Consider the following 26,948-nt stretch of genomic DNA (forward strand, 5'->3'; position numbering starts at 1 on the left):
GTCGCAGTCGAGCATCAACAGAGCCAGCAACTCCCTCCTGTTCTCTCCCCGCCGCTTCCGAGCCTCGTCGTCATGTTTGGAGCTCTAAATCGATTTATTGGGCGTCTGGATTCCGATCCTGTCCAGCACCCTCGATCGCCTGCCACCAACGACAGCGCATTTGGCTTCCAAGTACTCCGCAACAAGGACTCCGAGCTCCCCCTAGAGCCATGGTTTGATTTCATCGTCGGCATCAATGGGCGCCTGATAGTGAGTGACCGGAGTGTCTCCATTTCATGCCATTCATCCAGATCGCTAACCACTCTCGCCATCTGAAGGATGATCCCGACCCAAATCTATTCGCGACTGAGGTGCGCAACTGCGCCGGTTCAAGTGTAACGTTTGAGATCTGGAGTGCCAAAGTAGGTTGACACACGATCGATGCTCATGGCAGATCTATCCGCATTACTGATGACTTCTTTCGCATCAGGGTCAACGGACGCATACGGTTTCTATTCCCGTAACACCTTCTAACCCTACACTGGGCCTTGCCCTCCAGCTGGCACCTCTTTCGTCTACGCAGCATATCTGGCATATCCTGAACATCCCATCCCCGCTGAGTCCGGCATACCGGGCCGGACTGCTGCCACACTCGGACTACATTATCGGGACTCCGAGTGGAACGTTACGAGGCGAGTCCGCGCTGGGCGAATTGGTGGAGGACCACCTGGACCGCACGCTGGTGCTGTGGGTGTACAACAGCGAATTCGATGTCGCACGTGAGGTAGAACTGGTGCCTACCCGGGGCTGGGGCGGGGAGGGTGCACTGGGTGCTGAGCTGGGATACGGCGCTCTACATCGGCTGCCCGTGGGGTTGGGCGAAGAAGTCGAGGGGCCCGGCGAGGTGGTCTTCGAGACGCGAGAGGACGGCACCTCAACTCCTGTCCCGGCTCATTTGGGCGCGGCGCAGAGCGTGGGAACAGCCGCGCCGCCTGTTGGGGGCCAATTCCTCGTCCCTGCCAACATTTCTACGCCGCCTCCTTTGGGGCCCCAGCCCGGCACTCTGCCTCCCATGGGACACGCGCACTCCGGACCACGTCGGGGCAAGGCCCGACCTGCGGGGGTATCGCCCAGCCGGGCCTTTGACGACTACTTTGCCGAAGGGGAACAGAAAAGTAAGGAGCAGGATCTCGCCCCGTCTCGCAAATCCACGCCGCTGCCTCCTCCGCCCAAGGCTGGCATGCGATCTCCCCCGACCGCGGAACAACCAGCCGGGCCATAGGAAGGATAGAGAAATATCAACGGAATTGGTCGGGGCCCTTTCTTTTCCCTTTGTGCGTTGTAGAGTAACATGGATCTCCGGAGTTACGATGGACTTTATACCAATGATGAAACGAAGATTTTCTTTATAGATATACATTTTCCTCCCAGGGATTGACTTCTTGTCATGGAATCCCCAAGCCGTCCGCCACGGACGATCTCTCGGGCAACAAGCAGAGATATGTAGAACAGCATGGGACCGGTTCGTTCGAGTCTACTTAGAATACAAACACATATGCAGGGGAAACTGTAACCCATCCCAAGCCCGGAGGGGTGGTATACCAACCACGGGCTCCAAATTGTATCCGCTTCAAGGAGAACAACCAAACACACAAAGCAGAGAAGCTAAAAGAAAAAGGAAAAAGGAAAAATCAAGGAAAGAATAAAGTCGGAGAGGAAGCTGGCCACTCTAATGGCCCTTGCTGACCAGCTCCTCCAGCTTCTTCCGGGTGTCGCCGATCTTCTCCTCCATCATGGCCCGTGCCATTCCGCTGTGCGCAATACCCGTGGACCAGATGTGTTCGGCCTTCTCCCGGATCAGAAGGTGCTGTTCCGCCACGGCGGGGACCTTCTTCTCGTACTCCCAAGCCAGGTCGGAAACGTTGCGCATCGTCACGGGCAGAAGCGACCAAGCGGCCACGGTACCGAAAGCAAGCGGCGAGGCGGAGCGCAGGAAGATGCCGCGGTTCCGCGACACGATCGAGCCGGCCATGGCGGCAACGACGACGTAAACACCACCGGGGAGCAGACGCTCTCCGGACTCCGGGGACGGGGCCAGCGAGGCAACGGTGTTGGTGAAAGCGTTCTCAATGTGAAGGGCCCGGGACAGGAAGTCGTTGAAGCAGTTCTCGGCAGCCAGGGAGTTGTTGTAGAGGAAGAGACGGGCTTGTCGGATCTGAGCGGTCAGGATATCTGTGGGAGTCGGAGACGACGAGGGCGAGGGCGAGGACGGCTGGGGCACAACGGCAGAGGGCGTCTTGGGGAGCTCCGGAGTCTCGGTGGGGAAGTCATCGTAGATGGGCTTTTTCTACAGCCACGGAGTCACGTTAGGATATCGACTCTTTGCGATAATCATAGAGAATAAACGACGGTGCATCTCAAGAGAAGTTGAGCCCTACCAAGTCCTGGGGTTCTTCAGCCCACGCGGTGCGACGGGGAGCGAGAGCGACACCTCCAGCCAAGAGGGTGGCAGCGAATGGGGCCACAGCCCGCTGGAAACGCGGTCAGCAAGGAGCCAGGAAAGCAGAAGAGGACGAAGATCTACCTGGCGGAACATTGGCCGGAAAGACATGGTGGGGAGAGGCCAATTGGGGGGAGGAAACTGGGGGAGACAGACAGAGGGCAAGAGAGAAGGAGAAGCAGAGATGAGGTCGAAAGCGTGACCGCCAAGCCTTTTTTTTCGCCGCCTCGGCTTTTCCTCCGTCATCGTCCGGCCTTCTCTCTCTCTCTCTCTCTCTCTCTCTCTTACTTAATTACGCTTCTTCCTCCCCAATTTCCTCCCATGTTCCCCAGTTCCTGTTCCAGCTTTCCCGTTTCATTACTGCGGGACATGTTGGCCAGGTCTCTATCCTTTCTACCTTAAAACTTATCCCGTTCCATCCCCGCGATGAGCGGCCATTTGCTGGCGCCCCTCCGGCGTCGGCCTTGGACATGTCGGGCATGCCTGCAGCGACTGCAGCAGCAGACTCGACGCTCCCTGGAAACGGCGGCAACCTCTCCTTCGCATCGCGCCAATAGTTTCGAGTACGCACCCGCCGGAACCGCGACGCAGAGGAAAAGCGCGGACGACCAGGTTCTTCGCCGCGTCTTCGACTCGCCGCCCTTCTGGAGGGAGTTTTCGCAGCGCCGCGCCTCGCAACCCTATCCGACCGGTCTGGTGCAGAACCAATACCTGACGAGTCCCGACGGGTTTCGAACGTTTGCCCATGTTTCGCTACAGAAATGTCAAGCGATCGTATCCAAAGTCTTGGCGGCATCGACCCTGGAGGAATACCGGGACATGGCTCGGGATCTGGATCGGCTTAGTGACCTTCTGTGCCGAGTGATCGATTTGTCCGATTTCATCCGGGTTATCCATCCAGATCCCCGGGTGCAGGAGGCGGCGACGCAGGCATATGCGTTGATGTTCGAGTACATGAACGTGCTCAACACCACGACGGGGTTGAATGACCAGCTGAAGAAAGCGGCCGCCAATCCGGAGGTGACGGCGCAATGGTCGGAAGAGGAGAAGATCGTGGCCCACATTCTGATCAAGGACTTCTCGAACTCGGCCATCCACATGCCCCCCCACGAGCGACAGCGGTTTGTGAACCTCTCAAACGAAATCAGTCAACTCGGAACGACCTTTGTGAATAGCGCCGAGCCGGCTAAATCGAACGTGGTGGTCAACACCAACAGCTTGCGAGGGCTCGATCCCTTGCTGGTCCAGCAAATCAAGCGATGGAATCGCAGCACCGCCGCGGTGCCGACCATGGGTATGATCCCGCGTTTGGCACTCCGATCGGTGCACGACGAGGTAGCTCGGAAGGACATCTATTTGGCGACGCGCACTTCCAGCGGCCGACAAGTTCATCGGCTGGAGCAGCTTTTGGCCAAACGGGCCGAACTGGCCCAATTGTCGGGCTACTCTAGTTTCGGGCATATGACGCTGAGCGACAAGATGGCCAAGAGTCCTGAGGCGGTGTCCAAGTTCCTCACCGCGCTGGTGGGCAGCAACCGCGAGTCCGTGCAGGAAGAGCTGTCTCATTTGCAGGCCATGAAGGGCAGCGCGCCGCTGCAGGCTTGGGACCATGCATATTACGTCCATCAGCGGGTCATGCAGTACTCGCAATCGCGACGCTCACGGGAACTGAGTGCCGTCCCCGAGTTCTTCTCGCTCGGAACGGTGATGCAGGGCCTATCGCGACTGTTTGACCGCCTCTACGGCGTGCGCCTGGTGCCCCAGGAAACGGCTCCCGGCGAGACGTGGAACGCCGACGTGCGCCGACTAGATGTGGTCGACGAGACGGAGCGACACATCGCCGTCATTTACTGCGATCTGTTCTCGCGTCCCAACAAGCACCCTAACCCGGCTCATTTTACGCTGCGATGTGCTCGCGAAATCTCACCGGAGGAGGTGGCCGAGTGTGCGACCATGGGTTCGTCCGCTCACCCCAACGACGGCATGGCCACCGCAGTCGAATCTCAAACCCTCCGCCAGTTGCCTACGATCGCCCTGGTCTGTGATTTCCCCGAGCCCCCGGCCACCGGTACCGGACGGCCCTCGCTGCTAAGCGAGCACAGCGTACGCACCCTCTTCCACGAGATGGGCCACGCCCTGCACTCGATTCTCGGCCAGACACGACTGCAGTCGATCTCCGGTACGCGGTGCGCCACCGATTTCGCCGAGCTGCCTTCGGTGCTCATGGAGCGCTTCGCCACCGCACCCGAAGTTCTTGCCCTCTACGCCCGTCACTGGCAGACCGACCAACCGCTGTCGGAGGAAATGATGCGCCGCATGGAACAAGATCGCAACGCGCACGGTTCCATCTACGGCGCTGTCGAGAACGAGGCCCAAATCCTCATGGCGCTCGTCGACCAGGCCTACCACTCTCAGGGACCCGCGCAATCCCCCATCTCCTCCACCGCTCTCTACCACCAGGTCTCCTCCGCCCACGCCAGTCTTCCTGACCCGGCGGACTCCAAGACCTCCTGGCAGGGCTTCTTCGGGCACCTATACGGCTACGGTGCCACCTACTACAGCTATATCTTCGACCGAGCGATCGCCAACAAGATCTGGGAAGATGTTTTCCGCGGCGGTGCCGCCGCCGTGGACCGGGCCGCGGGTGAAAAATACCGCGACGAGGTTCTCCGCTGGGGCGGCGGACGCAACGGATGGGACTGCGTGGCGGGAGTCTTAGGCAAAGACCATCCTGCCAACGCGGACGGCCGCCTGGCGGACGGCGGAGACGAGGCGATGCACGAAGTCGGTCGCTGGGGACTCGGACGGGACGGAGTGTCCGGATAGACGTCTGCATTAAAACTCGCCTATTATACCTGTACCATTAATTAGTCTTAGTTGTTATAGATAGCCCAATTTTTTTTCTTCTTCCCTTTTTGCTTTTTTTGCTTTATTCTTTTTTCCTTTTCTAATATTTCTACCTTCTATGGCTTGACTGACGCATAAACATACATCAATCCATGCGTCTTCTATGCACCCTACATCGATAGTTCTCAAACCGAACCGCCCTACCTACAGACTTCACTGTACAGATCTCACGCCCAGCACCCAAACAAGAAAAGCAAAAGAGAAACGAAAAAGAAAAACTGCTGGATGGCCGCCGAAGTCACACAAAGACGATGATCTGGACGTGTCACGACATGCACGAGTTAAGTTGCGGTGGCACCAAAAAAAAAAGAAAGCAAAATCCCAATCCCAATCCAATCCAACTGTCACAACGCAAACGGATGAAATGATGCATAGCGACAATGAACAATCGGAATAGATTATTTGTTACATATAAAAATCTATTTACTTTCCGGAGGTAAAAAGAGGAGGGAGAAGGGGGGACATGGTTTATCCTGTCCTCTCTTTTCTTCTCTCTTCTTTTTTCCCTTTCTCTCTCTCTTCCTCTCTTACCTACTGTCTCTCTGGCTTTCGCTAAGTCTCTCGCTCATAATCCGTTTGGCTTTTTTGATATCTTTTACTCTTTTAGTTAATACTACTGTCCCAATGAATACTGGCCAGAGAAAAAGAATATTAATTTAATACTTTAATATCGCCTTATCATGCCTCTCGACACCGCCCCGTCGTCCTTCACCACCTCCGACTCCTCCTTTTCGCTACAAAGACCCTCACGCTCGCCTCTCCGCTGGGTGTCGCGACGTCTCTCACGTCCCAAGCCGCCGTTGAATCGCAATTCCAGCGACGATTCGGAGGAGGAGCGTGTGACCGAGTCATATGCACTTTATTGTCGGGCTTTCAGCGGTGCCCAGCCCGAGTCCGTGCACCTGAACGAACGCCAGTCCTTTGATTTCTTGCCAGTGGGCGCCTACGGCTTCACTCAGCTCGCACCGCCTCGCTCGACGACGCCACCGCCACCGCCGCGTGTGCTCACTCCCTCCCTGTACAGGGCGTCCACTCTGGTTCAAGAACCCCCTCGACGACCGTGGTGGAAACGGATACTGTGTGGCCACTGAGGCCGAAGACGGTCACCCAGGTCTCCCCCATTGACATGAAGGGGTTGGAGACAGAAAGAAGAATGCAGAAAAGAAGAGACTGGGGAAAGAAAGAGACAAACAAGAGATATCAGTCGAACAGGGGTATCCTGAGCTTCGTATTACATACTATACAACCTAATCAATACAACGTGCAATCCAATCCAATTCCACCCTGCCCTCTGCAACACAAAGGAAAGAAATGCTTCTCCACGGCGCAGGTGGCCTTGTTTTCTTTTTTGTTTTTGTGATTAATATTCTTCTTGATCGATTTACCACGACCCATCTGCGGTTGCTTTATCCGGCTGGGGGGTCGACGAGTGGCTGTGCGCCTCGGGCGTCGATCGGTGAGACAGCTGCGTCAGTTCTCCGACGAGCCTGCAGTAGTCCGTTAGGGCCTGCTATTCATGCGTCTGCCTATGGAGGAAGGGAGAATTACTCACCGATTGTGATCTTCGTACCACTCGTCGTTGGTTGTGCGGATGTGTTTAAGCTGAGCCTGAATGCTTGCCATCTGTGGAGACGCAACGAGCAAAAACAACAATCATGCGAATCAGTAACTCATGTCTGCCAAAAAAGAAAAACAAACAAAGGAAACGGTGCCGATCAGGTAAAAGGATGAAAACCGGGCAGTCCTGAAGACGCGGACGCTAGACGGGGAGCTCCCACCGTTCCCTCGATAGATGAACCAAGCTGCTCCTCACCTTCCACGGGTCCCTTCTCTGCCCATTGACTACCCTCCAGGCCCACCGAATTGCCCCGGCCCCCTTCAGCCTTCAGCGCGGCCACCTCCGCTTCCAACTCGCGCGTGCGCTTACGGCTAGCCGAAATGGCCGAGTCCACCTCGCCCAGCTGGTTCAACAGCGACATGTTCTTATCAATCTGGTCGCTAAAGTCCTTCTCACCCTGCTCCAGTTTGTCGTTCATCACCCGGTTCTGCGTCGTTGTCTCATCCAGCTGGCGGCTGATCATCTCGTGCTTGCTCTTAATCTCGGTCAACTCCTCCTGGGAGGCCGAGAGCTGCTTCAGGACCGATTCGAGCTCCGATTGCGAACTTCCGGAGGCCGATAGCAACTTTTCCAGCTCGGCTGCCCGGGCCGCCAACTCCTCGTACTTCTGCTGCCATTCACTGGTCTCTGCCTGGGCCTTGGAGACGTCCACACCGTGCTGGCCCGCGAGCTCCTTGGCCTCCGTGGCGGAACGTTCCGCTTCGGCAAGCTTGTTCTCGAGTTCGGCAATGGTGGCCTTCAACCTGTCAAGGACCGAGCTGTCCTGAGCGGCGGCCTGGACCTGGGCCAACTGAGCATGCACCTCACGGAGAGCCGCGTCGTGAGACTTCTGCAGCTCGTCCAGCTGAGCTTGGTTGGACGACTCCAGCTGAGAGCGGAGGCTGTTTGTCTTCTCCTCGTGCGCGGTCAGAAGTTCTTCGATCGCCTTGCTATGCTCAGCGTCATTTTCCGCAGCCTTGGAAGCCTGCGAAGCGGCCACCTCGGCTTGCAGTGCCGACCTGGTTTCATCGTACTGCTTCTGCAGCTCTGCGATCTCCTGACCACGAAGCTCGGTGTGCGACGCAATTTCCTGTGCATGACGCTCCAAGGCCGACCTGAGTTCCGCTTCGAGAGATTCCACCTTCTCCCCGTGCTTCAATTCAATTTCGCGGTTGGTCGCCAACAGGGCGTCATGCTTGGCTTGCACATCTTGGAGCGCCTGCTCGTGGGATCCAGAGATGTTCGTCTGGGCGGTCTCCAATTCTGTGGCATGCGCGGCCTTCAGAGATTCTATTGCCTGTGCGTGCTTCTCGGCGGCCGCGGCGGCTTCCTGGAGATGTGCCTGCAGAGAATTTTCCGCGGTCTGCGCTTTCTCTTCCAACGCCTTCAGCTGGCCTTGCTGTTCCACGTCCTTTGACTTAGTCTTGTCCTCAAATGTAACGAGACTGTGTTGCAGTGCCTCGACTTCCTGCTGTTTACTGGAGATGGCATCTTGGAGAGATCTAATCTCAACTTGGCCTGTGGACAGCTGGGACTCCAAGGCGCCGACCTTTTCTTTGAGCGATTCAATCTCCTGAATGGCCACTTCTTGCGCGGAGCTGGCGCCCTCCTCCAGGGATTGCTTAGCTTCGCCGAGAGCCTGCTCCGAAGCACTTAATTTCTGCTCAAGGGCTTGCAACTCAGCCTGGTGAGCAGTCTTTAGCTCGCCAATAGCGTCCTCACGTCCCTTCTGTGCGGCAGCTTCGGCGGCATCCAGAGCCGCGCGAAGTTCCTGAAGTTCTTCCGAGGTGCTGTTACCAGCCGACTCGGCCGCCTCTCTAGCAACGGCCAATTCCTGGGCATGAGTGTTAGCCGCAGAAGCGAGGGCCGCGCGAAGTTCCTGGAGTTCTTCCGAGGTGCTGTTACCAGCCGACTCGGCCGCCTCTCTAGCTACGGCCAATTCCTGGGCATGAGTGTTAGCCGCAGAGGTGAGGGCCTCGTCATGCTCCGCTTTTAGTTTGGCAACGGCCACTTCGTGGGCCGCCTCGAGTTCCTGAATCTTCTCCTTCAGCGTGTTTTCGGCGGCGTCGCGGGCTTCCTGGAGCTCTGAATGGAGCATTTCCACCGTCTGCTTCAGTTCGGCAACTTCCTTGTCCTTGGCTGCAAGCACGGTGTCCGTCTCCTCGCTGGTTTTAGAAGTAGATTCGGTCTCCGCAAGCTGAGTTTCGAGCGACGCAACCTTCTCCTCAAGGGCTGAGACAGACTGCCGAGCAGATTCTTCAGCAGCGCGAGCCTGGTCTTCCTTGGCTTGGTTGAGCTTCTCCATCTCGTGGTTCAGATTTTCAATCACCTGATCGCGTCCATTGAGCTCACGCTGGAAGCTTTCCAGAGCCGCGGTCTTCTCTTCCAGGATCTTGGTGGTTTCGGCGACACTGCTCCTCTGCGCCTCGACTTCGGACTTAAGAGCATCGAGCTCCTCAGCATGACCAGCGGCCGAGGCCTTCTGGTCGGCCAGTTCTTTCTCCAGCGCTTCCAGCTGAGCCTGATGGGATTGCTTCAGTTCTTCCAGGGCGGTCACGGTCTGATCATCGCCTTGAGCGGCGGCGGACTTCGCGGCTTCGTTCAGATCCTTAATGGATTTTTCTACCAGTTCTTTGCGCTGAGCTTCGGCCTCGTCCAGCTTGGTACGCAGAGCCTGCAGCTGTTCCGCATGCTCGGCAGTCAGGCGCTCGAGTTCTGCGGCGTGCTGTTCCTGGAGTTCCTTGGTGGCAGCGTCGCTGTCTTTCGAAACATCTTCCGGTGGAGAGACAGACAGCTGAGCCATTTTCTCGTTCACCGTCTCCAGCTCGGCTTTCAGGCTTGCCACAGTAGCCTCGCTTTCAGACAGCTTGCTTTCCAGCGCATGCAGTTTCTCCGCATCTTCCTCCGAGGTCTTTGTGACGGTACTCAGTCTCTTGGCTGTTGTTCCAGTCGCTGGGCGAGTGACCGTCGAGGTGGGACGAGTAGTCGTCCGGGTCGCACTAGTGGTTGAGGACGTCGGACGAGTAGTAGTGGTCAACGTGGCCGGTCGGGTTGTCGGGCGTGCCGCAACGGTGCTGGGACGCGACACTGAGGTTCTCTTCTCGGCCGTAGTTGAACCAGCGATGCTTGAGCGTCTATCCAGCGTGCTGGTAGTCTTGGTGGGAGCACGGGTAGCCGGGGTACCAACCAGAGACATCCGCTTTGCGGTGCTAGACATGCCTCGTTTTTCATCTCCGGAGCTTGCCACGGATCGCGACTTTTCATCGGCAGAGCTGCTAACTGATGCGCGAGATCGATGAGAAGCAGTAGTCGATGTGCTCAGAGGCTTTCGGGTGGTAGTTGTCGTGGGTGGACGCGTAGGAGGCCTGTTCAACGTGCCGCCATTGGTGGTCGAGGGGCGAGAAGTCGATGTCGTTGGCTTGGGGGCACCGGAGATGGAACTGGGCCGTTTTGTGACTGGAGTTCCCGACACGGGGCGTTTAGCCGTAGTCGTGGTGCTGGAGGTAGGGCTCTTCTTGGTGGGAGACGCCTTAACGTTCTCCTTGTCCTTGGAAGTCTCGGGACTAGCGACGGGCTCCTCACTACCGGAGAGCACGGTTGAATCGACGGGCGTGGCCGGGAGGACATCTGGATCCACCACCCCTTCGGCCGGGGTAACGGGAGGGACGGGTTCCTCAGTCGAAGCCATTGTAGCTGGCGTGGAATCAAGATCGGGCACGATAAATGGTCAGGGAATTGAAGCGGGCGATCTGGCAAAATTGTACGGGGTCCACGTTAGCTCCAGGTTGACAACCGCAAAAACGGAAAAAGAAAAACAGAATCTCCGTCTCAAGAGAAAGACGAAAGTTGACATCCACGTGAGGCGATCGTAGCCGTACAGGCTTCTCACATTCCAATTGGAAAGAGGGGAAGAAGGTCAACACTGGCCCCCCATGGGTTTGCTGATCTCCCGCCAGAGGGCAAGTCCAAATCGAACAGAATGGGGGGTTCTCCTTTTTCCACCAGCGTCCCGAGGTCCAACGAGGAAGGCGGGCAGTTCACGAGTCACTTACTGCAGCACAGAAGTCAATCGTCAATTGCAAAAACAATGACAGTGCAAATTGAGCCAGGAATGTTCCACCAAGCACCGAGTCCGTGTTGTACAGGAACCGGTGGGGGATGAAAGAAGCAGAGAATGGAAAGAAGCAGCTTCCGATCCCCGAACGGTGAGGAAGGATACTAGACAAAGCCAGACGGCTCAAACTAGAAAGAGATGCGAGGATTAAGAAGCAAGCGACGACAACCAGAATAAAGGGGGGAATTAAAAGAAGATAGAAGGAGGATTAAAGGAGCTAGGTACAAGAGAAAGGGAAAGAAGAGGTGTAGAAGTCGAGAAGGCGAGAGGGACGGAAAGAGAGGAAGCGAAGAAAAGGAAGGAGAGGAAGAGGGGGTGCCGCATGGTCACGGTATCGTATGAAACAGTCTGGGGACGGGGTGAGACTCCGAGATAACGTGCGGAATTGCGGTTATAATACCGGTCCTTTTGGTCCTGTACGGTATGTACCACGTACAATACACCTCACCGCCCTCCGTGAGGACACGCAGGACTCTCTCTCTTGTCTTGACTGGGGCAGACTCGAGTCGATTCTCTGGCCCTGGAGAAGTACATACAATGGTTCTCAGGTGGATGTGGTTGAACCACCCTATTCTGGTCCCTTCAGCCTCGCAGACTCGCATACCCCTGAGTGTTTGTTGTGATGCGCGGTCCTCATACTCCGGTTCCGTGGTTCATCTGTCCCTGAACCGTAGAAATATAGTTCCAATTTACTAGTAGACTCGACTTTGAACCGAAATAATATTAAAGGGTATCTTCAATCTTGCTTCACACGCCATTCCTCCAGTCATGGATATCAAAGTTCCATCAGCCACTGCCACTCTCGGCGTTGCTCCTGCGTCTTCGCTTTCTCTTCGTAAAGAGAAACATTTGCATCTTGCATCTGCTGCGCCTTGGCCCGGAGCTCTCCAATCGTTCGCCCCCCTAATCTACTAGGGTATTGTTCTAGTATTCGATGAAAGCGCTCTGGACCTACAAGGTGACAGTGTGGCTCGTTAGCATTTCGATCCTTCTCGAGTGCGACGTGGATACGGAGTGTGTTTCCGAAAACTTACCTTGCCAGCGTTTTAGCCCTTTCAAAAGAGCATATCCCTCAACATCTGTCCATTCTCTCTGATTAAGGGCGGTGGGAACAGGGTCACTCAGAGCACCCTTCTCCAGAGCATCAATTAAATTGTTGAGGACGCTGATAAGAGACCAAGCCCGGCTTCGAAATTTAACATACCCCCGGATATTCTGGGCATTGCTGCGCCTGCAAAACTTTTGTAGCAGCTTCATGGTTTGGAGAAGATGATCGTAGGCCCATTGGAAACGTCGATGCATGCCATGGTGGCGGTATGCTTCGAAACATTGAAGAATTAGTCTCACCATGGGGTAGTATACGCGCGCTTCGAATTCCTCCGCCAATTCCCCACTAAGCGACTTAAGCTGTTCGTCCCGCCTCGCCGCGCGATAATAAATCATTTCACGGAGCTTATCCCCTTCATTGTCCAGAGAGCGGCGAATCCTTTCGCACGTTTGTCGGGTTTCTGGTGAGGGTTGACGTTGTTTTTTCAAACTGTAGAATAACCCGGTATATTCCTTACGCAAAGACATCATCAGAGTTTCGATCTGTAGGAAATAATGAGCCCTGGATGAGCTGACAAGCTCAGAAGCGGCAAGCGTTTCAGATATCAAGATCTCCCAGTTCTCCTTCTGTCCACCAAGCAGTTTGGCTTCCGTGAACCATGGGCTGTCTCCAATGTCTCCAATGTAACGGGGCTTCTCTGTAGACCTCGTGGATGCAGAACTTGAAGCCCCCTCATCGGAGCGGCTATTGTGGTGATTTTGCAAGCGTGTCGAGACGGATGATGCTCTTTGCTGGCCTGGCATCTCAACTACAGGTATTTTATTTCCCAGCCGCGGCCTGTCCTTCGGAGATGCCGCTGGGGATAAACTATCCTCACTGCCTTCGGGGGTATACCTGAATAGGCCAGACGCAGCTCCTGGAGATCCCTCCGAGGCCGATTCCTCCATCGAGGGAGAGTAGTCTGATTCCTTAGCCGCATCTTCTGCCTCCGGCTCGCTATCCACGGGTGGCCCTGGCTCGTGTTCCAACACAGTCGTATCTTTTGTTATTTCTTCGCTGGTCGCGGCTATCTCTCGCTCTTCTTCCGGTGTAGTCGCATCTTTTGCCACATGTGCGCTATTCACATTTATCTCCTGCTCGTGCTGCAGTTGCTGTGAAGGAGAAAATTCCATAGAGTGTCGTTCGTCATCGTCCTCATCAGAATCCGAAGAAAATAATATCACACGAGTAGAATCGACTTCTTCGTAACGATCTTGGATGGTTGCATCTGGGGGGCTGGGATTTCCCTCTTGCTCCTGGAAGCTATCCTGGAAGCTATCTTCGGAATCATTTTCCGAGTCATCATCTTCACCAACACTGAAACTCACATCTGACTTCTCCATAAAGGGAAGCTCAGCAATGCTATGTTCGGGATTAACTTCAATTTCTTTGGGCTCTTCTCCAATCTTTTCGGGTTGATCCTTGCGGCTCGCTACCTTGTTTAGACCCTCGGATTCAGAGTCCTCATCCGAGTTATCATCGGAACTTCCATCAGATGATTCGCGGCCAATCTGAATCTCTATCGTAGGATTTATATCTGGCTGCGACCCCGGGGGTTTCTTATTCAAAGAGCTTCTCCGTGTATCTTCATTCTGCCTGGGGGTTTGTTGATTACCCCCAGTCGTATCAATACGCTTGGTTGTGTTGCTCTCAGATTCATCCGAGGAATCATCAGACTCGTGATCAGAGCTCTCACCCGAGCTACTGATAGAGTCGTTTCCGAGCTTGATGCTCCCGCTTGGGTGCACAGGGCCGATTTTTCGACTGGAAAGTCTTGGAGTGATCGGTTCACTCTGCAGAATAGGCTTGGACACGGGAGATTCGCCCTCCTCTGGAGATTCAGGACTTCCTAGAATCACATAATTTTGCGGGAATTGCTTCGTCTGCTCTGTTTGGCGGCGTGGGGAGCGTCGAGGCCGAACGGGAGAACTGAGGCTGACCCGATCGGTGGGAGAATGGATGTTGTTTAGAAAGTCTACGGCCCGTGAAGTTGTGTTGCGTCTTCGTCTTCGCTGGGCAGCAGATCGCGAGCCTGCCATTTTGAGCGAACTAAGTGAAAACCATGAAGGCAAGTTGGTAGGAAACCGGAAGCTGGATAGAGTGCTTTGTTGATGGTGTTTGTGCGTTGTCGGCGCAACACCCCGTGACTAGACGGACCGTACCCGAATTGGCGTCATGAGTCGTCCTTATCGATAAGAACCGCCTCTTCTTCCCGCCTCCTCTTCTCTCTCTCTCTCTTAGTCTCCTGTCAATATTTGCCGTCCACACATTAGCAATCATAGAAGCTTCTGTCAATATATTATACCTGCCATAATCATCCCTTCGCCTCCTGTTTTGGTCATCGAACGCAGCCTCCAGAATGGCTGCTGAGGGATTCCCAGTGCGCGTGCTGCCCGCGATTGACCCCGCACGACACTCCTTTATCGAGCCCGGCAAAAAGATTCACGAAGGAGATGATGTCTCGAGCTTTTTATGCTCCAAGGGCTATGTTGATATAATGACATTCCTTCTTCAGCTGAATCGCTCGATGTTCCCGGAAAAGCTTCCCGATGGCAGCGTGCAAACTTGGCCTTTGAACTCCGATGCGGTTGAATACTCGGCCCCGGTCCGACAGCTACAACAATTACTATCGAAATTGGAAGCGATTATTGTGGAGGCACCGCCCAATACGGGCCCACGGAGGTTTGGCAATATCAGTTTTCGCAAATGGCACCAAATCGTCGAAAGTCGAGTCTCGGCCCTGCTCGAGGAGTGTTTGTCGTCTGAAATACTCAAGAAACCGTCCTCAGATCCAAATGGCCCGACGGCGGAAGTAGAACTGAAGGCCTACTTCTTGGGGAGCTGGGGAAGCGCTCAACGCCTGGATTATGGGACAGGTCATGAATTGAGCTTCCTGGCTTTTCTCGCTGGGATCTGGAAGCTGGGGGGATTCCCTAAAAACGCGGCCGGGGTGGAAGAAAGAGCTCTTGTTTTGGGTGTGATAGAACCGTGCGTGTTTCCATGAAATAGCTACCGTGCGTGGTAAATACTAACAGGAGATTGGCCTAGGTATTTGGAATTGGTACGAACGATTATCAAGACCTACACCCTGGAACCGGCAGGCTCTCACGGTGTATGGGGGTTAGACGATCATTCATTCATACCCTATATCTTTGGGTCTGCACAGTTCGCCCCGGCCCTCGGAGAATCAGACAAAGTGCCTGATGAGGGCTCTCTGCCCGACGCGCCGGATCCCACTGGTGTATCGAAAGCAAATATTGTTGAAAGAGAGCGAAGAGACAATTTGTACTTCTCTGCAGTCGGCTTTATTTACGATGTGAAGAAAGGGCCCTTCTGGGAACATAGCCCAATGTTGTATGACATATCTGGGATTCGCACCGGCTGGGCCAAAATTAATAAGGTCAGTACCTCATCTTCTAAACAGCATAGTAATTTACTGATCGAAACTAGGGAATGATCAAAATGTATAACGCCGAGGTGCTCTCCAAATTCCCTGTGGTCCAGCATTTCCCTTTTGGCTCCCTCTTCAGCTGGGAGCGTGATCCGAACGCTTTGCCACCACCATCCACAGCTCATAGCTCATCTGGTCCCCAAGCACGACCACAAGGTTCCGCTGCCCCGGCCCCAACGACACAGGCCCCTGGAGCGGGAACCAAAGCGCCTTGGGCCTCTACATCGGGATCTGTCCCTCAGAGTGGAACTGCGGCGCCTTGGGCGACCTCGCGAGGACCCGGAGGGCCGTCTGCGTCCAGAATTCCTCCAACGCTCATTAATACATCGACATTACCCCCGGGCCCGATGACACCGACTCGGGCCCCTTGGGCGAACTCACAGCCCCCGGCAGCCCCAGATGGTAGTGCTGAAGGGAACCCTGTTACCAAAGCTCCCTGGGCTAAATGATGCCTTTGTATGGCAGACGATGCCGTTCTGTTTTGTATATACCCTTCACCTTATGTGGCTTATGGTTTTGTATGAAAGTGCATAAAAAGTTATCATGATTAGCAAACAACGTATTCCTAAATTCAACTCCATCTGGGTATCATCTATCTCTATGTAAAACGCTCAAGCAACTTTATATAAAGGTATCACATGAATGCCTTGAAAAAACGTCTCAATCTGAATCAGAAGCATAAGCAACCAGAGCAGTCGCAGCACCCGACTGCTTCTGATCCGATGTGTCTGCCTCCTTCAAATGCTCACCCGACACGGTAGAAGATGGTTGGATAGACTTGCTGTCTTTGTTGTCCTTAATGGTCTCCACTGGTTTGTTCAGCGCGGTTTTTCGCCGCTTGTTCTCTGGCTGCCATATATTGGCGTCTTGACTGAGGAACGGATCGACCGCTGCGCGCGTATTACTCGTCAACTCACTGCGCAATATCGCCTTCCGGTCTGCAACAAGATCGGCCGCCTTCGATCTCTTCCCATGTCGACTCCCCGAAGCGAGCGGCAATCTCTTAGTTGTCGCCGTCACCGAGGACTCAAACATGGGTCGAGTGCGAGTAGTCGCATCACCGGTAGGTCCAAAGTCGATAAATCCAGCACGTAGCCGATCCTCCTCCGTCTCGTCCACCAGATCGATCCCCAAGCTCATCTTGTCCTTCAACGCCTCGCTCTTCGCCTCCGCCGTCTCGAGCACCTTCCGTTCCGCCCGGAACCCCCGTCTCAACCGCCTCGACTGCTCGTACGGGTCATCCCAGTCGCGATTTTGCCGTCGCTGCAGATCAAATAGCCGGCTCTGTTCCGTCTCCGCCCTCCTCTTATCCTCAACCTTTCCCTCCAACTTGGCCAACGGGTCACTCTCCCCCTCCTCCCTTCGCAATTTGATCGTAATCTCCCCCAAGCCGAGATCCTTCTCTTCTCCGGTATCCCGCTTCCTACCTCCCTCGGTAACCACATACGCCGTGTTCTGCGGATCCGTGCGGATTTCGATCCATCCACCACAAGCGGTGTGTTTCATGCGAAAGCTATAGATGGGCGTCGAGTGGTAATTCCCAACTTTCTTTTTCTCGGCGTTAAAGCGCACGCCTTGTCCGATGATCGTCTCGTGCGGTTTGCAGTTCGTGCACCATACCGCGAAGGGCATCTCGAATCGCACGACTAGGGCGCCGGTGGTGTGTAGATGGCGGGCGCGGGACCCGAGCGGGTGCTTTCCCGCGAGCTTGTTGGCGCTTGTGAGGCCTTCTTGGTCGGGTGGGACATAGCTAGGGGTGGGTTAGATGGCGGGTTGTCTTCTTGGTGCCTGTGGCGGCGTGGAGGGGAGGAGGGAGATAGACGAACCGTCCCATATCTAGAGGGGGGAATGGTGTCAGTAAAATGTCTAGAGAGAAACAGGGTTGGCTATGAGGTACATACTAAAGCCTTGCATGTTGGCGGCTGGGCAGCGCAAACTGGCGCTATCGTATCGAATGTGAGGGGATGGCAGGCAGTTGCGCTCGGTGTTTGCGATGGAGAAATGGAGATGAATGGAATGCATAAAGTGTACTGATAAGAATGACTAATTATGCAATACACGGTGGGCTCCTTCCCGATTCGGCAGTCTTTCTACATATCTCTTTTTCTTCTTCTTTATTTCTCTTTCCTTCTCAGTCTCCCTTCGGAGGTTATGCTATAATAGGAGAGTTGTTATCTGAGACACAAAGTAAGACGTACAATAGAATACTCAAAAATGAAAACACAATAACCACTACAAAGTCGAGCAATCGCCACCCACATCGCAGCGCACACGGGCATCAGCGACGCTCTGTCCGATCCAGAATCTGACACCTTCCCCGTTCACAGGGGCCTTCCAATCCTGCACCTCTACGTCCCAGATACTGATATCCTTACGGGTGATCTCCAGAGTCAGGTCCTCGCTCTCGCCAGGCGCCAGGATCTTCGTTTTCTCGAACTGCCGCAACTGCCGCGACGGGGTGTCAACCCCCAGGCTGGAAGGCATCTCCACGTATAACTGTGCAACAGCACGTCCTTTTCGCGAGCCCGTGTTGGTGACCTTCACTTTAATTGAAAAAGCAATGTCCCACAAAGCGGGATTTCCGCCCTCGGCGCCGCCGGCACGCGGTGCGGGTTTCGGCTCCGTCGCGTACCCATCAGGATAGGGGTACTTCTTGGTTGAGTTGGCGGCTGCACCTCCGGGGTTGTCGAGGTATGGGTAGAGGTAGCGCCAAATACGGTCGAAGTTCTTGGGCCAAGTCGCCTCGGATGCGCTGGGCTTGGTGGTTGGGTATGAAGGTGTGGTGCCTTTGGGAGATCGAGCTGGTGGATACGCGCTACTTATGGGAGTGTCTTCTGAAAGACTAGGCTCGGAGAACTTGAATGTAGTGTAAGAGAGTCCGTGGCCGAATGGGTATCGAGGGGTGACGTTGCTCTTGAGGAAATGACGATAATCGATGTACAGGCGCTCGGTATAATCATCCTGGATTTGGCCGAATGCTTGCTGAAGCAGACCAACGCTGGCTGGATAGTCCGACTCGCTGCGAGGGATTGTATATGGCATATGTCCGCTGGGGCTGTAGTCACCAAACAGGATGTCTGTTAAGGACCAGCCGGCTTCCTGGCCGGGCAGATGTGCGACGAGGACTGCCTTGACCGACTCCAGGTCAATCCATTTCTCCATTATTATGGGACCAACCGTGTGGACAACCACGACGACCTTCGAAAATTTCTCCGCAGCAGCTTTGACAAGGTCATCGCCCTCATGCCACGCATACAATCCTGCTGTGGTGCGGTCCCCCGGGTTGCTTTCGACGGTGATATAGTTCTCTCCTGAGTCGGCATTGATGAAAACAATGGCAACGTCCTGCGAAGTTGGGGAGATGTTGGAGGGGAACTTGTCCGTGATGAAAAATTGAGCATTGGACGAGAGATTGGCAATTGCTTGCTGGGGGGTGACAAGGTATGGCAGCCTAGAGGTTCCACTTCCCCAGCCCATGGTCAAGACACCTTTGTTGCAGCCTTGATCGGCGCAGGTATTCAGACCATCCGGATTTCCGCCAGCGTCGGCGCCAAAGATTTTCAACGAATCATTTCGTCTTAGGGGCAAGAGGTTGTCGTCGTTCTTAAGTAGCGTGATGGCGTCCCTCGCCACTGCTCTGGCTGTGATATTATGGTTCCCTTGAACATTGATATATTGGTTGACGATTCCGGAGGGAGAGAACAGAGCTCCTGGATAAAGAGGTCCTTTTTCATCCAATGTGTTCCCGGAGAAATTGGGAAGAGGATAGTCTTTATCCTGGCCCATCTTGTACCATGTTGCGACGATTCGGGTCACCTAATTTGACATGAGCAACCCATGACCTCCCGAGATTGAAGAGACAACATACCATATCGTTTAAACGATCAACCGGGACTGATCCATTGAGAATGGAACGAGAAAGTTCCCAGCCCCAGTAGGTGTTTCCAAGGAGTGGTACAGCGCCATCTCCAGGCATATCCATGTCCAGACCAGCCAATGCTGACGAAACTCCGCCGATGTGGGCCAGCCAGTCGGTCACAACGAACCCCTGAAACCCTAATTCATCCTTGAGGATTCCATTGATGAGTTTGCTATTTTGACTACACGCTGAGCGATTCACCTTACAAAGAGATCGAATTAGTAAAGACATCAGGAGAGAGGACGAGAGGAGATCGACTGCGACTGCTCACATCATTATAAGCGATCATCACTGAGCCAGCTCCGGCTCTGACACCTTCAGCAAATGGCCACAGATAGAGCTCATGGAGTGTGCGGTCATCGATATTCGACGAATATCCTTGAGTCACTATAGAGCTCATACGATGCATCTCCTGCTCGTTGCCGATGAAATGTTTGAGCGAGGCAATAGCCCCCGTGCTCTGCATGCCCTTGATAGTCAGAGAACCACCGACAGCCTGGAGACTGGGATCTGCGCCAAAACCCTCCCAGTTGCGACCTCCCCGCGGTTTTCTCCCTATAGCGCCAACTGACGGACCCAGGAGGACGTTGATGCCTTTGCCCCGTGCCTCTTCACCGAGTCCCACGCCTCGCTCGTACATGAGATCCTTGTCGAAAGTGGCCCCTACGGTAATTCCAGGGGGAAAAGCTGTGTTATGATCGGAGTTGCGTACCCCCAGTGGAGAGTCATGAAGACATAGATTGGGGATCCCCAATCGCAGGGCGCTACCTGTTTGGCCCGCGCAAGGGCCCATGAAGATACCCGTGCCGGTTGTCAGATTCACCTTTTCGGCCAAAGTCATGTTGCTCACGAGCTTATGTGCCTTTTCATAGGCTTCCGCCCAGTTATCTAGCCACCCGCCCTTGGGTGTCGGGTAGTATGGGGGGGAGTAGGCATCATCCGAGGCCCTTGCACTCAGGCCTGGCTCCGAGGGCAATGATAGAGCCGAGGGCAGCAAGATAGAGGCAACCACCAGACACAGTGATCGAGCAGCCATGGTTGAATCACCTAGAAAGGCGCGACCACGAATTCACTAACGCCTATTTCAAAAGGGCAACCCTGCAATAAAGCCAACAAGGGCCACCGCGGGGGACGCCATATTATTTATAGGGTGTTGATGATCCATGATGCCCCCGCAGGAAAACAAGGCAAGTGATCATGGGATCCCCACAGGACCGGCATATTACAAGGTCATTTGGCTGAATGCTGAATAGGGGAAGGGCGACGGGGATACAAGATAGCCTAGCCGGAATGCGAACAGTGAGGAGTCCGCGCGCCAAGCAGAAAGTGCTCGAACCGAAGATGATCATTGCTGGAAAATCGAATGCTAGGATGACTAGCAGTCCGAAAGGATGTCATACCCAGAGAGTGGACCGTAGACCACTGCAGAATCACAATTTCGGTACTCGGAAACCCTGGAGAACGCTCTAAGGGAGGAATAGTTTGTTGTCGATCCGTCCGCTAACCGTCGCGCACTGCCTGCCGTGCCACTGACCCAGAGCGTGGAGTGAACACAACAGTGCGTGTCCACAGTGCTCACCATGACCGCAATAACATATAGTATAGAGTGAATATTCCGATTGATTCACCATCAGGATTGTTTCAGCTATCCTGGTGGGCAATTCTTTGTTCTACTTTTATGATGTAGCTTTGTGCCCCTGAGAATAAAGGTTGTTGCTTTGTTCTCGCTCTTACCCTAGAGAATATAGAATCTTTATTCGACAGGTCTTCTCTTCCCTGGAAGCTACAAATACACCACACTTGCATGATACCAGAAAAACTAGTTGACGAATCACCCCCCCATGGAAAACTCACAGGGCCCTCGTCGAAGTGCGCGCCTCCAAGAGAAAGCACAGGAAATTGCTGACTTGAAGAGAAAGAATGTTTCACCCGCAGAGCAACAGATTAAGGTACTGTCATAAACTATTGCTGAGCATTCTGGCTGTGATAAACTGACTGGTTTCACTGATCTAGACCCAGCGACCTAGCTTGAAACGGAAGCGGGCAACTGGAGCAAAAGGGCCATCCAAGAGGCGAGACACAAGAGCAAAGGCGCCTTCCAAGAAGGAAGAAACGACAGCAGTAGTGTCTTCTGCGGTGCAGGCACAGGTCGCAGCAGAATCATCTCGACACCAACAAGGATTTTCTAGAAAATCACGACAACCAAAGACTGCCGACCCCGGTAAGAACATCGAGGTAGGCAGAGCTCGCCATGTCTCTCACTGGATCGAAAACAAGCAGTGGCCAGAAGAGTTCTTTCAATTTGTCTCTAAGTTCCGAGTGGGGCGTGAACCTCGCCATTCAGTATCTCAACCTGAGTGTCAACCTCCAACGCATACAGAAAGAACTATGATTGACCTCTATAATGCGCCCCAGTGTGTGAGCTTCCTCAATTATAAAGGCTGTAACTTAACCAACCACTGGGATGGGCTCCCTATTGAAGAACGCGATTATTTCAAGAATCTATTGGAACAAGACTGTGAGACTCCCACAGGCACGGCATTCGATGAGAGTGCAATATTATTCATAAAAAACATAATGTCAAGCAGTAACGAAACCGCCGTTATTCGAATGATCAGTCAATTGGTTGTTCCTTCTGCTGAGCTTGAGATCAGCCGAGGTCAGCTCGAATCTATAGGATTGGTTGATAGTATAGATGAGCCTTGGGAGGGGTCGATTTCCCTTGCAGCGGAAGAATCGAATACACCTCAAACAACACCAGGTCCAAGCATCCAACCAGAGACAGGGAGGGATCCTCTCCCAATACCGCAACCAGACTATGCCCTTGGATTTTCAGCAACAGCATTTACGCGCGAGCAGCTCGACAGGCTTGCACCTTTCCTCGGTAGCGATAAAGAAACCTCCGCTTTCAAGGGTACCCAAGGGATGCTTTTTCCTTTTCTCGCGGTGCAGCTGAAGTCCGCCAACGGATCTCTTGAAACGGCAATAAGACAGAACTCCCACACTATGGCTCGTGCTCTCCGCGGCGTTATTGAGCTTTTCAAAATGGTCGGACGTCAGGACGAGTTGCATCGAAGTGCTCTCGGCGTTTTCATCATTCACAACCACTGTGAAGTAGAGATATACGTAAACTTTGCTCGGATCGAGAACGGGCAGGCAACGTATCACTATGAGCTGCTCGAGGGGTTTAGTTTTACATGGGAGGAAGGCAGGAACCGATGGAGTTCGTACAAATTCGTGATGGCTTTTTATGAGAATTGGGTCCCGATGCACCTGGAACGACTGCGCTCGGCAATTGACGACTTGCCAGTGGTTAACTTCGACGTGTCCACCCAGTCGCCGATTCAATCTAAGTATTCAAAGCGGTCAGATGATTCAGGGAGAGAAAACTCGTCATCAGAAGACGGTGTCCCGGCCTCTCAAGGATTGCGCAGACCATCTTTGTTTTCAACAATTTTTTCGGTGGTGCGGTAGAGTGTCCTGTTCTTTTTAGGGTCGATTTCAGAAAGGTTAGAATAATCTAATATAGCTAGATTAATGGGTTGGTCGTATATGAGAATAAAGAATTATAGTTCTGTCACTAGACATCGGTTGTCCATTTGAGTCATTAACTGATTTCGTAAAATCATAACCAAGTCTTGTCTTGCGTGTTCCATGAGATCAGTGCATCCCACCAACTTCAGTCTCATCCATCAAATCAGATAGCAACGACTCAGCTCGGCTTTGGAAAGTTTATGCAAATATTCACAAGTAGAAGGCGAGGACCTTTGAAACCATACCCCCGAAGCTATTGGAAGAGATTAGCTAGTGAGATGAAAATCAGCCTTGACTGTCTTGGGGGAATAGACAAACGATGAATTTCCTCGAAAGAATGAAATTGAAATGAAAGAACCTAGAAGACAAGAAGAATATCCGTACTGCGCGGGGACACCACACAAGTGCATGCCACATGGTACCTTGCCAGAACATCCCTCTAGTAGTTGGTCTCTATGAACTCCCGCGCATCTTCAGTCTGCTGCTCTTCTTCAACCGGCTTAGACCTGTATCTTCCCGGATGGAAGAACAACTTTTTATCATCACGCGAAGCAGAGCAATCTCGCAGCTCATACTGGCCCCGTAACAACGCATCACGAGTCGGCCGCTGGTGCCGTCGAAACGGCAACGTGCCGGCTCTCCATCCCTGCCAATACGTCGTAGTGATACTGGCGATGTTCGTATCTCATTTGTTCCGCAAACAACTTCTGCTTCACGGCCGGAACGTGCGCGTAGAGATAGGAGATCTGACAAGCCAAAACAATCGATAGCATGGCATCGTCGTTCGAACATTCCAACCAGCTTTCGATCAGTGCATCTAGGAGGCCTGCCAGTGGTGGAAATGGCACCTTGTGTGACGGATGGTCTTCGAACGGTGCATGGTATTCTAGTCGCGTGTCGGAGGTGAGAGGAAACTTCCAGTCTGTAGCGGGGAGGAGGACGGTTCTCCACTGGCCATCGGGGGATATTAATCGCTGTTGAGGCTGGTCCGCCAAATCTACCTCTGCATTCCCAATGAGATGAGGCCCCTGCATATCGAAAGTCCACCCCTCCTGGGCAAGAACATGGACGGCTAGATCGATGTCCTCGACGAGGATGTATAGATCAAACGAAACCGTAGGAACGCCATAGTGGGATAGAGCATCCTCAAACCAGACAACGTGGCGGACTCGGTGGTCATCTAATACTTGATAGGGTTTGTATCTTGTTTCAATATTATATGGCCCGGGGCCAAGGTATAGTTGAGCTTGAATTCTGTCATCCTGCGATGTTCTGGTAAAATGCAAGAGACTTGGTCTTGTTTGGAGGTAAGACAGGACGTAGTGGAGTACTTGGGGCTGTGGCGGCCACCGGGACACTACCGTAAGAGGTGCCTAGGCGGTCACAAGGATTGCACTGAACCCTAACCTACTAGGTTACTATTTAGGTACCTAGTCTTGATTCATTAGACTGCTCTTCTTGAAGCCTATATTGATCTCATTGTTCATAGATCAGTAACACTGGCCCGTCCAATCATTTTTAGGAGCACCCCTCCCTGCTTTTCTGTGCATGCTTCAGTACACAAGTATAGTGCTATTATATTGCCTCGTACTTGCATTTTGGAGATTCACTGGCTATCAAAAGTAGTTCAAGACCCAGCAGCTCACTATCAAATCACTTTCCTGGTGCTTCACTCCGGAGGATGGCGTCTGATATACCAGGGATTCACACCCATGGCACTTGGAAAGCACCGGAGTTTCGAGATACATGATCCATCAATAGTTCTCATCCTGTGATCTCTGCTTGCTAGGTAAACGTGTAGTACCCTTGGAATACTGAACGCGTTTCATGATCATTAAGTGAATCAGACCAAGCTGGACCGGAAGGCGCTACCACATTCACCATACTAGGTAGCAGCATTGCGCGATTCACCACCAGTCGAGCATTATCATCGTACCTTATTCCCATGAGTATTCGATATGAGCAACCTCCAGTCAGCTCAGTCTGTCATCAATCTTCATCCATACACTTGCCTTGTATATACACCATCTAATACGATGGGCGCACAGCTTTGCTCTGAATTTGCAGAGTTCGTGATAAAGACCTGAAAAAGTAGGTGATATGCAGATGGAAAGGACTCTGTATCTTGGATCGAACTATGGACTGACCCCATCGTTTAGGGCACACACCATGTCTTCTTCACGCCTTCACCCCTACCCAGAGATACGCGAAGTTGCAAAGGCAGTTGGAAACGCACTTGCTCATGGTGAAAAATATGATCTTGTTGGAGGTGGTGCATGTGTGGTCTTGGGCTCCAATCGAGCAATAGAAGACGTAGATTTCGTTGTCCTTCGCGGTGGAACTCGAAACGCAAGACAGCTGTTGCGGGCCTCACCTTCGAGGTTGAGGCAAGAACCAACCATACAACTTACAAGGCAAAAAGGCCTGTAGAGGTCGAGATCCTTGCACCGCCTGTCCTATTCAAAGAACCCTCTGATCAAGAGACCGAGTTGATCACAGTCGAAGGCACCAATGTTTTGAAGTCAGCCTTGCTTCTAAATGCAAAATGTGGTTCATTCTCTGAGCGACCGACGACGGAGAAGAGAAGGACCGATGCTCAGGACATTCATTTCCTCCTTCGTTTCTGCGCCAGTCACCCGGAACATCTTCCAAAGGCCAACGAAGTTCCCAGAGCAGCGAAGGAGTTTGTTGAAGAGCTCATCCAGGACTTTGGATCCCCAGATGCTTGGGTTGGAGCTGGTTATAACTTCGAGACGGGTTTGTTTGTCCTATCTTATTTCTGTAAAGAAATGCCACAGCTGACTCACATGAATAAGGCCATTTTGACAGAAATTAGGCTATATTACTGCGAGGAATCCACTACATGGACATAAATAATCCTTTGCTTAGTAGGAATGACCTTTCTTAGTGCAGTGGAGTATTAACTAGCCATACAATGCAACATGTACCACCCAGGGACATACCTGATATTCTTATTGTTATTCAACCAGAAGAATAAGAACACGGAGTAGTAGACTAAACCCCACGACCCAATGGCCCGAAAACCCAATCTCCTGACGATCCGCGAAGCTAAAAATACTCCGCGGGGGCGATCGGCAGGCACGCCGTGCCCCAAGCAGCTTGTCGCCCGACGCTGGCCCGGAAGCGTTTCCCCCCAAGGAGTCTAGTCGGTCAATTCTCCGGACGGTGGCTTCGTTGTTAGTCATCTGACTTACGCGGTCAAGTGAGCACCGGTTACTTCCCTTGTGGTTGATTTTCGGGATAAGTTTACAGATATAGATACCATTCGTATTATCCGAATAATTTTCGCATTCAGCCTTCATAAAACCCATACCCATAGCTAACGTCGAACCCTTTACATATACTCTATTCTATGAAATGTTACTTCCGCGCTTTCTCACCGTATCTCCCCTAACTGTGGGCTCACGGAGCAGGCTGCTGTGCATGGTCAGGATGAATTCAAATATTAATGACAGAGGATACGATCAAAAAAAGATGATTGTGGAATGTTCGACGGTTTTTATAAATTGGAAACGGCATCCGCATTGGAAACAATCCGTAAGAGATATTCCACTGCACTACAAAGGGTCAATCCTGCTAAGCGAAAGACTGTTTATCGCAGCAAGATAACCTACTTTTTTTTTTTTGAAATGGCCTTTTTGGTATGAAATAGAAGACTAAACCCAGAATCACAGAAGTAAAAGAAAAAAGAATCAATGCAATATCCAAGCACCCAATTCCAGAAGCACCTTGAAATTCAATCAATGACCAAATCAATCCGCTTTTAGAGGGAATTCCGACATAGTCCTCGTGATAGCCTTCAAGCCGCCGAAGAAGGATGGGGAATCGGTCTCCGGCAA

General features: G+C 53.0%; 12 protein-coding genes across 12 annotated transcripts; 6 read left to right on the forward strand and 6 right to left on the reverse strand.

The window, feature by feature from the left end:
- Positions 1–72: 72 nt before the first annotated feature.
- KD926_003996 (putative Golgi reassembly stacking protein) lies at positions 73–1,261 on the forward strand (the record flags this gene model as incomplete). The annotated part of the gene is made up of 3 exons (XM_053102954.1): positions 73–249; positions 318–401; positions 470–1,261. The coding sequence occupies 3 exons, from the start codon at positions 73–75 to the stop codon at positions 1,259–1,261; spliced, it is 1,053 nt and encodes a 350-aa protein (XP_052961139.1).
- Positions 1,262–1,708: 447 nt separating this feature from the next.
- KD926_003997 (MICOS complex subunit MIC26/MIC27) lies at positions 1,709–2,850 on the reverse strand (the record flags this gene model as incomplete). Its single annotated transcript, XM_053103065.1, has 3 exons — positions 1,709–2,326; positions 2,418–2,510; positions 2,776–2,850. 3 exons carry the CDS (start codon positions 2,848–2,850, stop codon positions 1,709–1,711), a joined length of 786 nt encoding a protein of 261 aa, XP_052961140.1.
- Positions 2,851–2,905: 55 nt separating this feature from the next.
- Positions 2,906–5,305, forward strand: KD926_003998 (mitochondrial intermediate peptidase; the record flags this gene model as incomplete). The annotated part of the gene is made up of 1 exon (XM_053103176.1): positions 2,906–5,305. The coding sequence occupies one exon, from the start codon at positions 2,906–2,908 to the stop codon at positions 5,303–5,305; it is 2,400 nt and encodes a 799-aa protein (XP_052961141.1).
- Positions 5,306–6,066: 761 nt separating this feature from the next.
- On the forward strand, positions 6,067–6,477 carry KD926_003999 (uncharacterized protein; the record flags this gene model as incomplete). The annotated part of the gene is made up of 1 exon (XM_053103285.1): positions 6,067–6,477. The coding sequence occupies one exon, from the start codon at positions 6,067–6,069 to the stop codon at positions 6,475–6,477; it is 411 nt and encodes a 136-aa protein (XP_052961142.1).
- A 624-nt stretch (positions 6,478–7,101) lies between these two features.
- On the reverse strand, positions 7,102–10,671 carry KD926_004000 (M protein repeat protein; the record flags this gene model as incomplete). The annotated part of the gene is made up of 1 exon (XM_053103396.1): positions 7,102–10,671. One exon carries the CDS (start codon positions 10,669–10,671, stop codon positions 7,102–7,104), a length of 3,570 nt encoding a protein of 1,189 aa, XP_052961143.1.
- Positions 10,672–11,872: 1,201 nt separating this feature from the next.
- Positions 11,873–14,223, reverse strand: KD926_004001 (uncharacterized protein; the record flags this gene model as incomplete). The annotated part of the gene is made up of 2 exons (XM_053103507.1): positions 11,873–12,048; positions 12,132–14,223. 2 exons carry the CDS (start codon positions 14,221–14,223, stop codon positions 11,873–11,875), a joined length of 2,268 nt encoding a protein of 755 aa, XP_052961144.1.
- Positions 14,224–14,543: 320 nt separating this feature from the next.
- KD926_004002 (Phosphotyrosyl phosphatase activator) lies at positions 14,544–16,084 on the forward strand (the record flags this gene model as incomplete). The annotated part of the gene is made up of 3 exons (XM_053103617.1): positions 14,544–15,172; positions 15,233–15,584; positions 15,635–16,084. 3 exons carry the CDS (start codon positions 14,544–14,546, stop codon positions 16,082–16,084), a joined length of 1,431 nt encoding a protein of 476 aa, XP_052961145.1.
- Positions 16,085–16,295: 211 nt separating this feature from the next.
- On the reverse strand, positions 16,296–17,657 carry KD926_004003 (Saf4/Yju2 family protein; the record flags this gene model as incomplete). Its single annotated transcript, XM_053103727.1, has 3 exons — positions 16,296–17,385; positions 17,462–17,471; positions 17,537–17,657. The coding sequence occupies 3 exons, from the start codon at positions 17,655–17,657 to the stop codon at positions 16,296–16,298; spliced, it is 1,221 nt and encodes a 406-aa protein (XP_052961146.1).
- Positions 17,658–17,867: 210 nt separating this feature from the next.
- Positions 17,868–20,590, reverse strand: KD926_004004 (beta-glucosidase; the record flags this gene model as incomplete). The annotated part of the gene is made up of 3 exons (XM_053103838.1): positions 17,868–19,451; positions 19,504–19,755; positions 19,826–20,590. 3 exons carry the CDS (start codon positions 20,588–20,590, stop codon positions 17,868–17,870), a joined length of 2,601 nt encoding a protein of 866 aa, XP_052961147.1.
- An 805-nt stretch (positions 20,591–21,395) lies between these two features.
- Positions 21,396–23,028, forward strand: KD926_004005 (uncharacterized protein; the record flags this gene model as incomplete). The annotated part of the gene is made up of 2 exons (XM_053103949.1): positions 21,396–21,503; positions 21,568–23,028. 2 exons carry the CDS (start codon positions 21,396–21,398, stop codon positions 23,026–23,028), a joined length of 1,569 nt encoding a protein of 522 aa, XP_052961148.1.
- Positions 23,029–23,681: 653 nt separating this feature from the next.
- On the reverse strand, positions 23,682–24,685 carry KD926_004006 (uncharacterized protein; the record flags this gene model as incomplete). The annotated part of the gene is made up of 2 exons (XM_053104059.1): positions 23,682–24,350; positions 24,680–24,685. 2 exons carry the CDS (start codon positions 24,683–24,685, stop codon positions 23,682–23,684), a joined length of 675 nt encoding a protein of 224 aa, XP_052961149.1.
- Positions 24,686–25,124: 439 nt separating this feature from the next.
- Positions 25,125–25,924, forward strand: KD926_004007 (uncharacterized protein; the record flags this gene model as incomplete). The annotated part of the gene is made up of 4 exons (XM_053104170.1): positions 25,125–25,156; positions 25,248–25,333; positions 25,447–25,845; positions 25,905–25,924. The coding sequence occupies 4 exons, from the start codon at positions 25,125–25,127 to the stop codon at positions 25,922–25,924; spliced, it is 537 nt and encodes a 178-aa protein (XP_052961150.1).
- Positions 25,925–26,948: the final 1,024 nt, after the last annotated feature.

The sequence above is a fragment of the Aspergillus affinis genome (assembly GCF_023601865.1).
Source record: "Aspergillus affinis strain CMG 70 chromosome Unknown NODE_1_length_919884_cov_86_970707, whole genome shotgun sequence".
Taxonomy (NCBI): Eukaryota; Fungi; Ascomycota; class Eurotiomycetes; order Eurotiales; family Aspergillaceae; genus Aspergillus; species Aspergillus affinis.